Raw genomic sequence first — 15,965 nt, forward strand, 5'->3', positions numbered from 1 at the left:
TAGTGAAATAGCCCTGTAGCCATGGAAAAGAAGCCAGCTGGATGGGAGTAGCGGTCCCCAAGCAACAGGGTTGAAGTCTTTCCTTCAGCTGTCCCTGCCATTTGCTCATTGAAAAGTAGGCTGGATGCATAAAGTTTCTTCCATGAAATTAAAATAATTGTGTGTGTGTGTGTGTGTGTGTGTGTGTGTGTGTGTGTGTGAGAGAGAGAGAGAGAGAGAGAGAGAGAGAGAGAGAGAGAGAGAGAGAGAGAGAGAGAGAGAGAGAGAGAGAGAGAGAGAGAGAGAGAGAGAGAGAGAGAGAGAGAGAGAATGAATGATGGCTCAGCAGTTAAAAATGTTGAACTTGTCAGAGCCTGGTGGTGCAATGGTTACAATACAGTATTGCTACTTCTGCTGATTGCCGCCTGCCAGCAGTTTGGCAGTTTGATTCTCACCGGCTCAAATTGGGCTCATCCTTCCAAGGTCAGTAAATTAAGGACCCAGATTGTTGGGGGCAATATTCTGACTCTGCAATCCACTTAGAGAGGACTGTAAAGCACTGCAAAGTGGTATATAAGTCTAAGTGCCTTTGCTATTGTCATCTGGAAAGCTGACAGCCTTGGTTCAAGATCCGAGCACAACAGGACAGGGTGAGGTCCCATTATTTGCCCCAGATCCTGCTCACCTAGCAGTTCGAAAGCAAGTATATAAATAGGTACCATTTCAGTGGGAAGGTAACAATGTTCCATATATCTTAGCATATAGTCATGCTGGCCACATGACCACAGAAACATCTTTGGACAACGCTGTCTCCCTCAGCTAAGAAACAGATAATGAGCACCACCCTCCAGAGTTGGACATGATTGGTCCTTTACCTCAATGACCACAGTTTTGAGCCATTTAACATATTTTTCCAAAGTTTATGAACAATCCAAGACAGTGAGATCCTGAATGTCACCCCGTTAAAATAATGTGTCCCCCCTGCCCCAATCCCTGTTGTTTCCCAAATTCTATTTTTTATTGAGTATCCTCTTATCCCAAAAGTTTGGATAACTACACTATGTTCATTTCAGTAAATACTGAAATACCTCGCAGCTAGGCAGACAAAAATACAGTATGTTGTAAGAAAGATATATTACTAAACAATTAACCTCATGCCATTGTGAAACAGGTTGGGACTACCCATATACAGCAGAATAAATTTTCCAATACACTTTGACCAGTGAAGGGCATTGTGGCAATGTTTAATTAAAAAAAAATATTGCCGTGAATGACAGGGTGCTATTTCAGAAGCAAACACAGTTCAGATCCTTGTTACTTGGCTGCATCTGGTGTGAGAAAGGCAATCTGTGTTTCCTGCTATCCTCAGGATCTCTTTTTATCACCACTCACAAGCATGGCACAGTAAGAAGCACAGGTCAGATTCGGGGGATGAAAAGGCACTTGACACTATGAGCTACTTTGGGAAGAGGAAGAAATCATGTTTTTTTTCCCCCACCTCCCTAGGACTCACTTGTCAACAATGACCTTTTTTGCAACAACAGTGTGGAAAAAAAAAACCAAGCCAATGTAAAATATGAAAGAGAGATGTTCACCTGGAAGATGAACATTGTCCATAGAGGAAATAAAGCATGGCATGGCCCTTTTCTATCAAATGAAGTGAAGTTCATGGAAACCTTAAATGCCTTCATAGAAGCATAGGGCTGGAATGGACTTTGGAGATCCTCCAGTACAGGAGTGTCAAACTCATGTCATCATGGCTGCATCATGCGATGTATTGGGACTTTTTTCCCCTTCGCTAAATCAGGTGCGGGCATGGCCAGCACGTGACTCATCTGGCCCATGGGCCAGGAGTTTCACAGCCCTGCTTTAGTACATTCCCTTTCACCCAAGGCAGGAATCCTTATACCATCCTGGACAAATCGTTGTCCAATTTTTTTCTTTAAAATCTCCAGTGATGGAGCACCCACAACTCTGAGAGGCACATTTTTCCATTGTTTAATCCTTCTCAGTGTCATGAAATTCCTCCTTATTTTCAGGTTGGATCTCCCACTGATGAGTTTCCACCCACTGCTTTTTGTCCTGTCCTCAGGTACTATGGAGAGGTTCTTCCAGAGCTTATAAGCACATGACTTCTTCATATCCTGAATCTATCTGAAATGTTCAAAGAAATTCTTGTTTTTATTTGTGTCTTTTTAGAGGTACAATCTCATTTTATCTATCTATCTATCTATCTATCTATCTATCTATCTATCTATCTATCTATCTATCTATCTATCTATCTACCTACCTACCTACCTACCTACCTACCTACCTACCTACCTACCTACCTACCTACCTACCTACCTACCTACCTACCTACCTACCTACCTACCTACCTACATACATACATACATACATACATACATATATATATATATATATATATATATATATATATATATATATATATTGGTCTGTCTGTGTCAGGGCTGCTTCACTCAGTAACCAAGAAAGAAACCACACAACTCCATTTTGCAGAATTAAGAGTTCTTTTACTGGTCATGAGTAGATAGTGGCTAGGCAAAGCAAGATCTGAGGCAAAAGCGTTTGTAATCATAGATATCAATATGTGACCCAACCCCCTCTCCCTGGTAACCCCAGCCCATAAGCTGGGGCAAGTAATGGGAGCTACATACCTTTTCAGGTATCAGATACAAAGTGTATTTATGAGGGCATTACTATCTCATAGTATAGAGGTACTGTATGTGTGCTACTTGACTCCACTGGAGGGCATCCCAATGGAAAGGAGGATCCCACAAAAGTTTAAGATGGGGGCCACAGCCACGTGAACAAAGCTTTGCTCCCCTTTTTATGTACATTGAGAATCACAATCATTTAACAAGAGGAACAAAAGTGGAAATAAGTTTCCTTCCCTTTTTATAGTTGTACTAACTGCAATTTAGTGCAAATACAAATACTTTGAGGTAGATGGGCAGTCCAGGAATGTGGAGAATAAATAAATACATTTCTTCAATCTCTGTATTTTCACTTATAAAATATCAGCAGTGGAATTTTTAACAGAGAATTTTTAATATTGTTATGCTCAGCTGAGTCAGCTAATTCCTGGTGACTCAGTGGATAAAAGATCTCCAAACGGGCTTGTCTCTTGCTGCATTATGCAATTCTTGCAGTTGCATTTCTGGGGCTTCCAATTCTTTATCTATTTGCCTCATATGCTGCCAGCCACTTCTTCCTCTTCTGCCCATCTTGCCTAGTAATGTCATCTTTCCCATAGATACACCATAATGTGTCCAAAATATGACACATATTCAAAATAAATTAACAGTACTTAGTTGCCTTTGACCAAGCCAAAACTCTATCGAGCTTGAATGATGAAGCTGGGTTTAAATCACTGATCTTTAATAAATCAGAACGAGGGATAGAAGCAGGGGCCAAGCAAGCTGTCATGTTTAAAAGACTAGTTCATATTTTTGCAATAATTATAACCCGTCAGTGATTGGAAATAATTTAGTTCATGGTTATAAGTGGCAGAACGTGGCAAAGGTGATCCAAGAAATAATACTTCAGAGTTAGATTGAATAATCAGAATTAAACTTCTAATATTCAATTGGGCTTTAATATATACATCAATAAAATAAAGCCCTTATAAAGCCCTTCCCAGTGTCCAATGCAGAGGATCCCATAACATCTGGAATCATCTTTGGAGCCACTATTTTTTCTTTTCTAAAAAAATCAGACTCCATTCACCTTCTCAAACACTATTTTGTTCTCTTATCTTCTGAATGTGGTATGTCAGAGATCTAAGTAAAAATCAAAGAGGATTTTGCAAGAAAGAATTCTGCCAAACTTGCAGAAATTGTGCAAGGGCTTGTTCTCCCCATACATTTTTAAAGAATGTGGAAATTTCCAATTCCCTCTCCTTCAATATAGGGAGACCACTCCTGGGATTTTTCCCCCATGGGGAAATGGGGACTATTGAACACTACTCAAAGCAGATGAAATGGAGGCAAAGAAAAGGCAGCCACAAACCAAACCACATTAACAGAAGTAACAAGATAGATGCATTTACCTATTTAGCAGAAGAAAATAAGGACTGTTAGCAAGTTAAACGGTTTAGAATATTACTCCATAGCAGGGGTCATCAACCTTTCGGCCCTCAGGGACCATTAAATTCATAATTTTTAAATCCCATGGACCACTAATATCGTTTTTTTGAAAAAAAAGATAAATAGTATTTAGTGCAATATAAAAAATGCAAATAATTTTTTTGTAGACCACCAAAATTTTCTCATGGACCACCAGTTGGTGACCACTGCTCTATAGCAATAGCACTTATGCTTAGGCTCTTCAGTATTTTACAGACCTCTCTAAGCAGTTTTACAGCGTAGCATATAGCCCCCACTCCTAAATCTGGGTCCTCATTTTACTGACCTCAGAAGGCTGGAAGGCTGAGTGAACCTTGAGCTGGTGAAACTCAGGCAGTTGGCAGTCAGCAGATGTAGCCTGCAGTACTGCATTCTAACCACTGTGTCACCATGGCTATCTGAATATTCAGGAAGGTATGGATAAAGCATGCTCAGAAACAGCTGGATAGGGAATATGTAGATAAATTTTACATGGAGTTGCTCTTGAAGACCACCCAGAAACTTCAAATCAGAGGTGGGTTGCTCCCGGTTCAGCCGAACCGGTAGTGGAATTCAGGCCTGGGTTGCAGAACCAGCAGGCACGCCTCCAAACGAAGAAAATTTAGAACTTTATTACTAAATATATTAACAGTGGTGAGAATCTTATATGCAGAAAGATGGAAAGATACAATTATCGAAATGGAAGAATGGATGGTAAGGTGACAGCGTTGGCAGAGATTTAATTAAAGAGAAGGATTAATCTAATTTTATTTCTATTTGGAAACCACTTCTGTATTTTGTACTTGAAACTGAAAAAAAATGAAACTCTAACTTTAGGTCTGGATGATTAGAATGATTTTGTTGTTACAGAAATGGTTTGAAATATTTAGAAATGTAAAGTAAAAGGTTGAGCATATAATTCTCTTTGTATGCTACTGCATTGAAAAAACTCAGACGTTACTACTTTTTAAAGTTTCTTTTTTATCTCATTTTTTAAATCTTTCTTTTTAACATTCTTAACTTTTTGGATATTTATCATACAATAAACTTCAATAATTTTTTTAAAAGGATGCTCTTAAAATGTGACAGATTTTTGCACTCCACTGAGAGTCTCAAATCTGTAAAAGCTAATCACTTTTCTTGACTGTGCCTTCCACTGGTAGAAGAGATTTCTATTCACAGAGAAATAACAAATTGCAAGATGACAGAAAGGGGGAAAAAAATAGCAAGAGGATTCACACTGTCACCGTACAAGCAAGTGGGGAGAAAGTTTCATCTTATCCTTCTATTGTATGGACAATGGAATCTCCCTGCATGATTTCTAACCACCGAAATAAAAGTTTTTGAAAGGACATGATTGAGAGATTTGCTTCCATAGACTTTCAACTCACATTGGTTACCCTTCATGCACAGCAGCATTCAACAGTACGTTTGCAGCAGGCAAGAAGTAAGTAAAGTATGCCAAGCACATCAGCTGATTCAGGTAAACAGTTGCATAGATGACATATAGGCTGTGACGGGTGCAAATCTTAGCATGCAACAAAATCCCATGTGGATTCTCACAGTTTTTCCCATTAAAGGGAGAAAAATCTGTCTCGCTAATGAGAAGATGAAATTCCAACTGTGTGCAGCTGCTTTGCAGGTGGAAGATCACAGTTCGGTTTTGGAAATGTCCATTTTAAAAGATTTTGGGGTGACACTGGATCAGAAGCAGCTTTGAAAATATCTCCAAGAATTTCCGTTAAACCAGGACATTTACAATTACAGAAGACAAAAATAATAAGACAAGCAGTTCCTTGATTAGGCCATTGTGTTCTGCTTGATTGTTTGTCTGCTGTTAATTCTGGTGCTCATTTCTGTTTCTCTAGATGTTGATTGCTGGCGAGGAGACGTTCGGGTGTTTTTGTTTCCTTTTTAATTTTTTTATTGTCTCTCGTGAATGGTGTATAAATGTTGTTTATCACTATGTACCTGCTGATGTCTGATTTGTTTGAATACCAAGCTTCCAGGAATTACTTGGTATTTTGGGATTTAGCTTGGTTTAGGATGCTCACAGTTTCCCAGCTAAAACTGTGATTAAATTATCTATTGTGAAGTTTAAGGAGTTTTCACTGTGTCTTCTGAACTGCTATTTGGTTTTTATGAATGTATTCTGCTAGTCTGCCTGTCTGTCCTACACAGTGGCGGTCCTTACACTTTATGTTGTAGATGACTCCTGATTTTAATTCTTGGGCTACCAGATCTTTTGGTTTACTTAAAATGTAAGATTGTAATAGTTTTTGGGTTGTTGCTTAGAAGTTTTGGATATATGACTGTGTTGTCATTTTCATAGCTTGTATTGGTTGTATTTTTTCATGAGTATCCACTTTGTTGCAAGATGTTGTATAGGAAGACTATTTCCTTTTTCTGGTGTTCTGGGTTGTTGCAGTGAGTTTTTGCTTGTCTGAATAATGTTCCTCTTGTGAGAGGTTGAGTTGTTATTTATATATATGGCAAATTGCCTTTGTTTCCTTTGCTAATGTGGACTTCTGTTTTCTTCTTCCTTTGTGAATTTTATTCCTTTGAAGATGTTGGGAATTGATTTCTATGTCTTTCTCCAGTTATTCCGTTTTATCATTGCATATAATTGTATTTAGTTATTTTATGTTCGAAGTCAGTTTCTATCCTGGCCTCCTTGTTTTATTTACTCTAGTACTTGATGACAATCAGAATTTAGGCAGAGCAATATTATCCAAGACCTCACCCACAAACTGCATCAAAAGCCATAGGGGAAAAACAGATTACAAAGCTATTAAAATTGAGGTATGGACTGTTAGGCCACAAAATCTAAATAATAGCTTGGGATCCATGATAAAGCAGTGTGGACAATACAATACAATACAGCAGAGTTGGAAGTGACCTTGGAGGTCTTCTGGTCCAACCCACTACCTAGGCAATAAACCCTATACCATTTCAGAAAAATAGCTATCCAAAGACTTCTAGTGTTGGGGCATTCACAACTTCTGGAGGCAAGCTGTTCCACTGATTAATTGTTCTAACTGTCAGGAAATTTCTCCTCAGTTCTAAATTGCTTCTCTCCTTGATTAGTTTCTACCCATTGCTTCTTGTTCTACCCTCGGGTGCCCTGAAGAATAGTTTGACTCCCTCTTCTTTGTGGCAACCCGAGATATTGGAACACTGCTATCATGTCTCCCCTAGTCCTTCTTTCTATTAAACTAGACATACCCAGTTCCTGCAACCGTTCTTCATATGTTTTAGCCTCCAAAGCCCTAATCATCTTTGTTACTCTTCTCTGCACTCTTTCTAGTGTCTCCACATCTTTTCTACATCGTGGCGACCAAAACTGAATGCAGTATTCCAGGTGTGGCATTACCAAGGCATTATAAAGTGGTATAAACACTTCACGTGATCTTGATTCTATCCCTCTGTTTATGTAGCCTAGAACTGTGTTGGTTTTTTTTTGGCAGCTGCTGCACACTGCTGGCTCATATTTAAATGGTTGTCTGCTAGGACTCCAAGATCCCTCTCACAGTTACTACTATTGAGCAAGGACCACCTATACTGTACCTGTGCATTTTGTTTTTCTTGCCTAAATGTAGAACCTTACTCTTTTCACCACTGAATTTCATTTTATTAGATAGTGCCCAATGTTCAAGTTTGTCAAGATCCTTCTGTATCTTAAGCCTGTCTTCTGGAGTGTTGGCTATTCCTGCCAGCTTGGTGTCATCTGCAAATTTGATGAGTTCCCCATTTATTCCCTCATCCAAATCATTGATGAAGATGTTGAAGAGTACTGGGCCCAAAACAGAGCCTTGGGGTACTCCACTCCATACTTCTTATAGAAGCAGTTCCATTGAGGACTACATGTTGAGTGCGGTTGGTCAGCCAGTTACGAATCCATCTGGTGGTGATGCTGTCCAACCCACATTCTTCTACTTTATTTAGTAGTAGGTTATGGTCTACCTTGTCAAATGACTTACTGAAGACCAAGTAAACTATATCAACGGCATTCCTCTGGTCCACTAATTTTGTCACTGACAAAATGGAGTTGATCCAGAGTTGATAACCTAAGGCCATGATGGTGAACCTATTGCCCGTTGCTCTTCTGGGTTCCGGCACACACATGTGTGCCAGCGAGGTGGGTTTTATATGTGACGGAGCGCTGGAAATTGGAAGAGCAACTCCCTAGGACACATGCATGCCAGAGACAGGAAGACCACGGCTCTTCCAGTTTCTGGTGCTCCTACATGCACGCTCCCATTTCAGCACTCGGTGCCAAAAAGGTTCACCAACACTGAACTAAGGTCATATATGGCCTCTGCATTTTTTCTTTGGGCTCAGAATATCTAAAAACCAACAATGTTTACTGCTCTTTTGAGGCAGGAAGTAGAATGAATTTTTTAACACATCACAGCTAATGTAACAGACCTCTTAACAGATCTATGACATAATTCCATCCATTTTGCAACTGTTCAAATATGCAGAGGGCAGCCCTTGGTTACTAAAGGATTGATTAGTGCTAGATTATATAGATTAACTACTAACTCTGTATGACTTCCTATGTCAATAAAAGGCATAGCTATCACTTCTGTAAACTTGGGTTTGACATCTTCAAAGAAATTCAACTCCCTGCACATCCCTGACATATATAGGACAGGGGTCATTTCACACTGAAGGTGCAAACCTTCTTGCATCTCTGTGTTGAAAACTTTGAAGTGATATGAACCCATCCAATGTAAGATGAGCCTTTTGACAACTTGTAAACAGTGTGGGATGCTAGGATGATCAGTGGCACAAATGAATTAGCATGCAGAAGATGTCTTTACAGTCTAATTAAATGCCAAAATATTTATTCCTTTAACGAAGATATATAATTGGAAAATAGCATCTCCTAATTGAAATATCTGACCTCTGAAATGAGAAAATGGCACAAAATAATTTAATGACTAAGTAATGGAGGATACATACTTCCCCAGTTCCGTCTTAGTCTTTTTATTGCCTTTCAATAGTTGGCTAGTTGGTAAAACAAGATTCTAAGCCAATATAAACTGGCTGAGAGGCATCTTTAGATACTGATTCTTTGTATCTTCAAATTCCTTCCCTGGAATTGTTCCAATGAAAGTATTCCAGAATAAGTGGCCTGTGAATATGTTCCTTTTATCAGGAGGGAAGATAAGTTGGTTACATGGGAGTTCTAACCTGATTAAGATTAAGATGAATAAACAGAGTTAAAGCCCAGGAGTCAAATGAAGAGGCAAACTGGAAGATAGACAATCTTGATGAGAAATGCAAAATGCTAAAAGAGGCAGCAACTGAGGAACAGGCATTTATTTCCTCCCCTCAAACCTGTTATAAGGAAAGCTGTTTCCTTCAGATGATGCTAAGATTTGAAAGAAGAGAAGAATCAGGAAGTGAAGAAAAAGTAAAAAAATTGGCAGAAGAGAAATAGAAAACAGAACCTTAAAAAAAGTTAGGAGATAGCAAAGTAGAAAAGGCAGCATAAAAAGACAAAAAGTGATAAGAGAGATACAGGGATCAAGTTAACTAAAATATAGAACAACTGCATCACATATATACCATTTGCCTGAAAATAAGACCTCCATGGATAATAAGCCAAATTGGGATTTTGAGCGCATGTGCTAAAATAAACCCTCCTCCAAAAATAAGCCCTCCCTGAAAATATTGCAACACAACAGAAGCCGTGAGCTGACCAAGCTCACTGCTTCCTACACCTCAAAAATAATAAGACCTCCCCCAAAATAAGACACTTATTCTTATAAGTTCTTATTTTTGGGGAAACACGGTAGAAGGTAAGATATAAGAATATAATGAAGTTGGGCTTTGAAGAATATAGTGTAGACAAAAAGCTTAGATAAATTAGAAAACTTATTTTATTTATTATTTGTTTGTTTATTCAATTTGTATAGTTGCTCATCTCAATAAGTGACTCTTGTTAAAATCTTCATATTAAGATTAATTTCTAAACTAGTTGAAGACATTTATTATTTTCAATTCCTTTGGGGTTTTTTTATTTGTAAACTTTCTTTTTGTAAAATAAAAGTCTCCCACCAGTTACTGAAGGGGTGTATTAAAAAAAAACCTAACTAATTGTCCCAGCTTCCAGTATTTCTTGTGTATTGAATCTGGGTCAATCTGTTTATTAGTGGGAAAGAAGTAAAGTATCAGTTCATATTATTTCATCAACTGCAGGAAATGCTTTTTATGGCACTTGCATATTGATCTTTTTACTTGAGATCATTGATCTGCAAAACAGGCGTCCCACTAAGGTTTGGATGGCCTATCCAGTTATTGATCAAGAGGTTATCCGCTTCATAATATGGTGTGACAATATTGATCATAAGCCCTTCCAGCTTTGAGGGCCTATCGAACTCATTACATACATTTATTTTGGAGGTCAATAAAAATTCCCCATCATCTGATACAGTTCTAGGAGAAACAACATCATGAAACTCTGATGCCAGACTTTTCTCATTCAGAGGAGACAAGGAAAGAGGATAGACAAGAGTGGAGAGAGAGAAGATTGAAGAGGGGAGAGGAAGAGGAAAAGAGAGAGAAGGAGAGGGAGAGGGAGAGGAGAGAAGAATTTAGTTCTCAAAATTGTGTTTCATTGCATTATGTATTTAGCAGATTTTTGCTCTGGCATTTTTTTGTAAGTATCAAAGGAGGAGGCCCCAGCAGCAAACAACATATCTGAAAATCAGATGAAATGGACAGGAACTGTGCTTACTCTTAAAAATAAATAAGGTGTCCAAGGGATATATTCCCATTGAAAAAAACTTTTAAAAGTTCAAGAGAAGGAAAATAATCTTTAAAAAACAAAAATAACTTGACACTCTTATAAAAATGTTAGCCCTTTAAAATGCCAATGAAAAAAATTGGAAGAGATCCCTTGGCCATTAAATGCAATTCTCAAACCACTCCATGATTATTTTGAGAGAGAAGTTATGAACAGTAGCCAGATTTAGTTTGCAACCAGCATTTAGCCCACCATGAGTTTCTCAAAAGGAAAAATCCCCAAAGTCTCCCATAGAGGCATTCACAGTAATTTTATTTCCCCCCCCCCATTCTTAAGGAACAATCCTATTCCTTAAAAGGCTGCGTTTCAGCCCCGATCAAACACTGGACTCAATCTTTTCTCAATTAACTGTGTTTGTAGTAAAACGAATACAATAAAATTTGGATGCAGACTTTGTTATAAATAGTTACATTAATGAAACCTTTTATTAAGCTTAGAAGAACCTGTACCTCTTTTCCTGGCACAGCAAGATTTCATTGAGAGGAGAAATTCCATGAATCCAGCAATGTAACTAATTTTTTTGTAGTTCTAGTGACCTTTCTTTTGCTTTAGGAAACCTAGTTCCCATTCATGAGAATGATTATGCTAATCTGCTTAAAGTTATGAGGAGTGGGAAAAGGTGTTGTGACTTCTAGACCCATACCTGGTCCTGTAGTAACATAGGAAAAAACCTCATAACACCAGCTGCCATGTGAATTAGGCCATTTTCCATATGGATGTTTATATAATTCGTGCCAGGGGTAGTAATAGGAACTTATTGGTCAGCCCTAGAATTTACATGTAAAATATCCCAGGTTCACTTCCAAAAAGGGTTTAAAAGAGTCTAGGCAGCCTATGATAAGACTCATTGGAGATAATGTATTAATCCAAATGAATCAAAAGTCAAATCATGTTTAGGTCAGTTTTCTATCTTCAACTTCTAGTGAAAATCCAGGTGACCGAAGGATGGTGTTCTCTTAGACCCCATTTTATGAATATTTGTGCCTAAATTATGTTTGAAATTCAAAAATTATTAGAAATAACAGAGGAAATTAAGAAGAGATTAGAAAATATAGATTATAATGCAGTAAAATTCGATGGAAAAATTGAAGATATCCAGCAAATGAAAAAAGTGGAGGTTAGAGTCCTAAAAATGCAAGGGAAAAATGAACAAAAAGGCAAGATAATTGTGGATACTGACAGTGAACTGAGTGTGGTTGGAGATGGAAAGAGTGGAACATGGAAAGGGAAGATAGATGGAAAGGGCTCTACTCCAGATTTCAAGGTATATTTTTGTGGTGTTTGTTTGTTGTGTTTTGTCTGTTTGTGTTCATTCAAAAATAAAAAAAATATTATAAAAAGAAGAAGAAGGGGATGACAGAGAATGAGGTGGCTGGGTGGAGTCATTGAAGCAATAGGTGTGAGCTTAAATGGACTCCAGAGGATGGTAGAAGACAGGAAGGCTTGGAAGAACGCTGTCCATAGGATTGCGATGGGTCAGACACGACTGCATAACTAACAACAAAAACAACAAGAACTGAAGGATGCATTCTTTACCTTCAAGCTAGTTCAGTATTAAGAAATGCTAATGGTCTACTTGGCAAATATCTCAGGCTCATTTTCTTACCTCATAATAACTCTGGACAGCATTCATAAAGGCTTCATCAGCAACAATCTGAGTTTCTCCATTGAGAAAGGCTTGAAAGCGATCCTTAACTGTCTGCAATTGCTGTTTACTTATCTGTGGGAGAATCATAAAAAGAAACAAATATTTAGAACACATAAATGAAATATTAATATTGACCATAAACTAAGTTATTTATTTATTCAATTTCTATAGCCGCCCATCTCAGTCCTTGACTTTGGGTAGGGAACAATGCCACAACGATTAAAACTGTTGAAATCCATGGTTGTTGTCAAAGCAATTTTAACCAAGGTGGAGTCAATTTTTATGCACAACTTTTTATAAATTAATCATGTTGGATACATTTACAACAGGAATGGGATTCTACTGGTTCGGAACGGTTCGGGCAAGCCAGTAGCTCCAAAGATCAGCTGGGAGCGAATCGGTTGACTCCCATGAGCAAGTGGGCCTGCCTGCCCGCCCCTGCATTTTACCTACCTTTATCTTCTCAGCTGAGTTCCGCGGCATAGTGAATTGCCACGCCTCGGCTGTTTTCCTTCCCAAGCAGTAATCTGGAAGATAAGTCTTCTCTAAACTGTGCATGTGTGTGGTAGCATGAGCCGAGGTGGCGCAGCGGTTAGAGTGCAGTACTGCAGCCACTTCAGCTGACTGCTATCTGCAGTTCAGCAGTTCTAATCTCACCGGCTCAAGGTTGACTCAGCCTTCCATCCTTCCAAGGTGGTGAAATGAGGACCCAGACTGTGGGGGCAATATGCTGACTCTGTAAACCGCTTAGAGAGGGCTGAAAGCCCTATGAAGCGGTATATAAGTCTAACTGCTATTGCTATTGCTAGCGGGAGCTCAGCAAACTGGTTGTTAAACTGGTAGGATCTCACCCCTGATTTACATCCTACCTAGGGTACATTTGATCTGATTTTATTTGATCTCTACTCCAACAACTCTGGTGGGGTGGCTTTGGGCTGAGAGAGAGTGATTGGCCAAAATCACTCAGTGGTTGAGTGGGGACTTGGCCTGAACTCTCCTGAGTTCAAATCCAATACATTAGTCACTATAATATACAGCTTTTCAATTCCCATATTTCAAGCTGATTTTCATTACTCCGAACCTTTTAAAGAAATAACATTTAAGATTGTGCTGAATGCTAAAAATGTTAATCCAGGGACATTTGACTATACACACTTCCACTTAGAAGAATATTTTAGTATTTAAGCCATATTAATAGATGCATTGGTATTCAGTGAAAAAATGTATGCAAACTAGAATTCGACCTACTTAACTACTTAATTGTGTGCATAAAAACCTTCAGTTTGAACAAGAACACAAATGTGTCTGCCAGGCTTTGGGGAAGTTTTGTTGGTGCACTAATGCATCCCAAACTATCTGAATTCAGAGCAACATCTAAGTATCGCTATTGGTTTTGTTTAAAACATACTTACTATATTCATCTTTCTCTTTACAATGAATTACAGCAATTTGACAATATTTTATGTGGAAATGGGAGTATGATACTGGTTGTTTTTTTTTGGAAGTGTGATACTTAATTTCCTTTTAGACCTCTAGATCCTTCTATTTTCTACTGATTCCACTCATAAATCTGTGAAATGGTTACAGGCTATGCACCTGGAGACACAGCACCTCCAGCCAGGTTTCCTGATCTGGTTTCCAAAGATTTCATTTATTTTTGTCACTTGAAGGCATGATTTATTATTTGGTTTTATGTTCCCAGGCCACAAACTGATATTTTCAATTCATTTCCCTGCTCTTTATTCCATCTATATCAGTTCCAAACCTGCTCTTTCATAAATGAACATTTTTGTGTCATATTTTAGAAGCTTTCACTGTTTTTTCTTAAATTTCCTTTTGTTGCATTTAACCTGTGACTTATCCCAACTGACATAGTCTATTTTAAGATGTCCCAGCTCTGAATATTTTGAAGATGGGTTCTTTGTAATTGTGAAAATATTTCTGTTAACTCCACAAAATATTTTTAGATGTTAAGTGTTCAAGGTTTATATTGTCCTAAAAAATACAAAATATATAAAACCAAACGCCTAGCCGACAAAGACCACCTGAAAACTGAATTACAGAGTCTCACAAACGTATTAATCTCCAACGGATTCCAATGAAAAACAATTACCAACCTAATCAGGGGCGGATTTTGCTATAGGCTAACTAGGCTTCAGCCTAGGGACTCAAGATCAAGAGGGGCCTACATTCAAATTGTTAGCAAAATTAAAATTACACTAGTCTAAAAACAATGAACACTAAAACACTGAACCAAAAATAAGGAGAAATTCTACGCATATGACTAATAAACAAACATAAAAATATATTGGTTAAGATCGTTCCAGCACCATGGCAGTTGGGGAGCCCGCCCATGTTCCCGGCACCGGCGGTCGGGCGAGAGTCGCGGCCGCTCCCAGTAGCGGCCCCATCGACGCGGAGCCCACTAGCGGCCAGGCAGGTGAGGGTGAGGGGGCCGAGCCGGTCAGCTGAGAACAGCAGGGGAGGCGGCTGGCCTCGCTGCCTTTGCCGCAGAGCAGAGCCACCCTCCGTCGAGAGGCCAGCTATATATATTGATATATATTGATATATATCACAGTAATGATGTATTTTATTGTCTCTCATGCAATTTACAAACTTAAAAATGGGAGGTGAAAGGGCCTCATAAGTGGAATAGCCTAGGGCCTCTTTTCTTTTTTTTTTTTTTTTTACATTTTATTTATTTCATTTTCATTTTCATTTTATACAATCACTTATATACTGTGCGTAACAAAAAACAAAGAGAAAAAAAAATCCACCATAAAAAAAAACCCCAACATGACACTTCAATCCCCCATACACCCTCTCTTCTCCCCCTCCAACTTTCATTTCACCCCTCCAGCATTCCCCTCTTCTACTTCCCTTCCCCCTCAGACATCTCCCCCTCCCTCCATCTCACCCTCCTTACATTCCCTCTCACTCCCTCTTTACTTCTCCCTCCTCTTTCCCTCTTCTCCTCGTTTTGGTGTATCCCTACAATTCAGTTTTTTTTTTTTTTAAATAAAAGAGAAAAAGAAAAAAAAAGGAAAACGAACCACAGTATACAAGTGAATTCTTATTGTTCTAAGAATTGAAACTGTAATTCCACCCTCCCCCCTCCCCCCTATAATCCCCCCTCCCTAACCCCCTTACGGCTTCGCAGGTCCCATACCCGGCATAATTCTTTAACAAGCATTTGAGTATAATAAAGCCAGCTAACTTTAAAATTAAAAAAATAAAATAAAAGAAAAGCCAAAAAGAAAGAGAATAGTAAAAAATAGAAAAGAAAAAAAAGCACACACACACACAAAAAGAAAAGAAAAACAAGAAGGGTCAATAAACCCGCTACGTTAACACAGCTTCCCATCATCTGTAAATCTTAAACAATGTAGCTCAT

General features: G+C 38.5%; 2 protein-coding genes across 20 annotated transcripts in view; one reads left to right on the plus strand and one right to left on the minus strand.

Annotated features, from left to right (window-relative positions):
• The window catches only part of CEP15 (centrosomal protein 15), a 431,988-nt gene that overhangs the window by 414,396 nt on the left and 1,627 nt on the right, over positions 1 to 15,965 (plus strand). The gene's annotated exons all lie outside the window — the stretch shown is intronic.
• The window catches only part of CADPS (calcium dependent secretion activator), a 434,367-nt gene that overhangs the window by 325,303 nt on the left and 93,099 nt on the right, over positions 1 to 15,965 (minus strand). For all 19 annotated transcript variants that reach the window (XM_087708812.1, XM_087708811.1, XM_087708807.1 and 16 more), the window contains exon 2: positions 12,530 to 12,643. In XM_087708812.1, coding sequence (XP_087564938.1) covers positions 12,530 to 12,643 — 114 coding nt within the window. The remainder of the gene's footprint in view (positions 1 to 12,529; positions 12,644 to 15,965) is intronic.

Source organism: Thamnophis sirtalis, unplaced genomic scaffold (assembly GCF_051295495.1).
Source record: "Thamnophis sirtalis isolate CommonGarterSnake01/CBP01778 unplaced genomic scaffold, rThaSir2_p1.2 scaffold_3, whole genome shotgun sequence".
NCBI classification, from domain to species: Eukaryota; Metazoa; Chordata; class Lepidosauria; order Squamata; family Natricidae; genus Thamnophis; species Thamnophis sirtalis.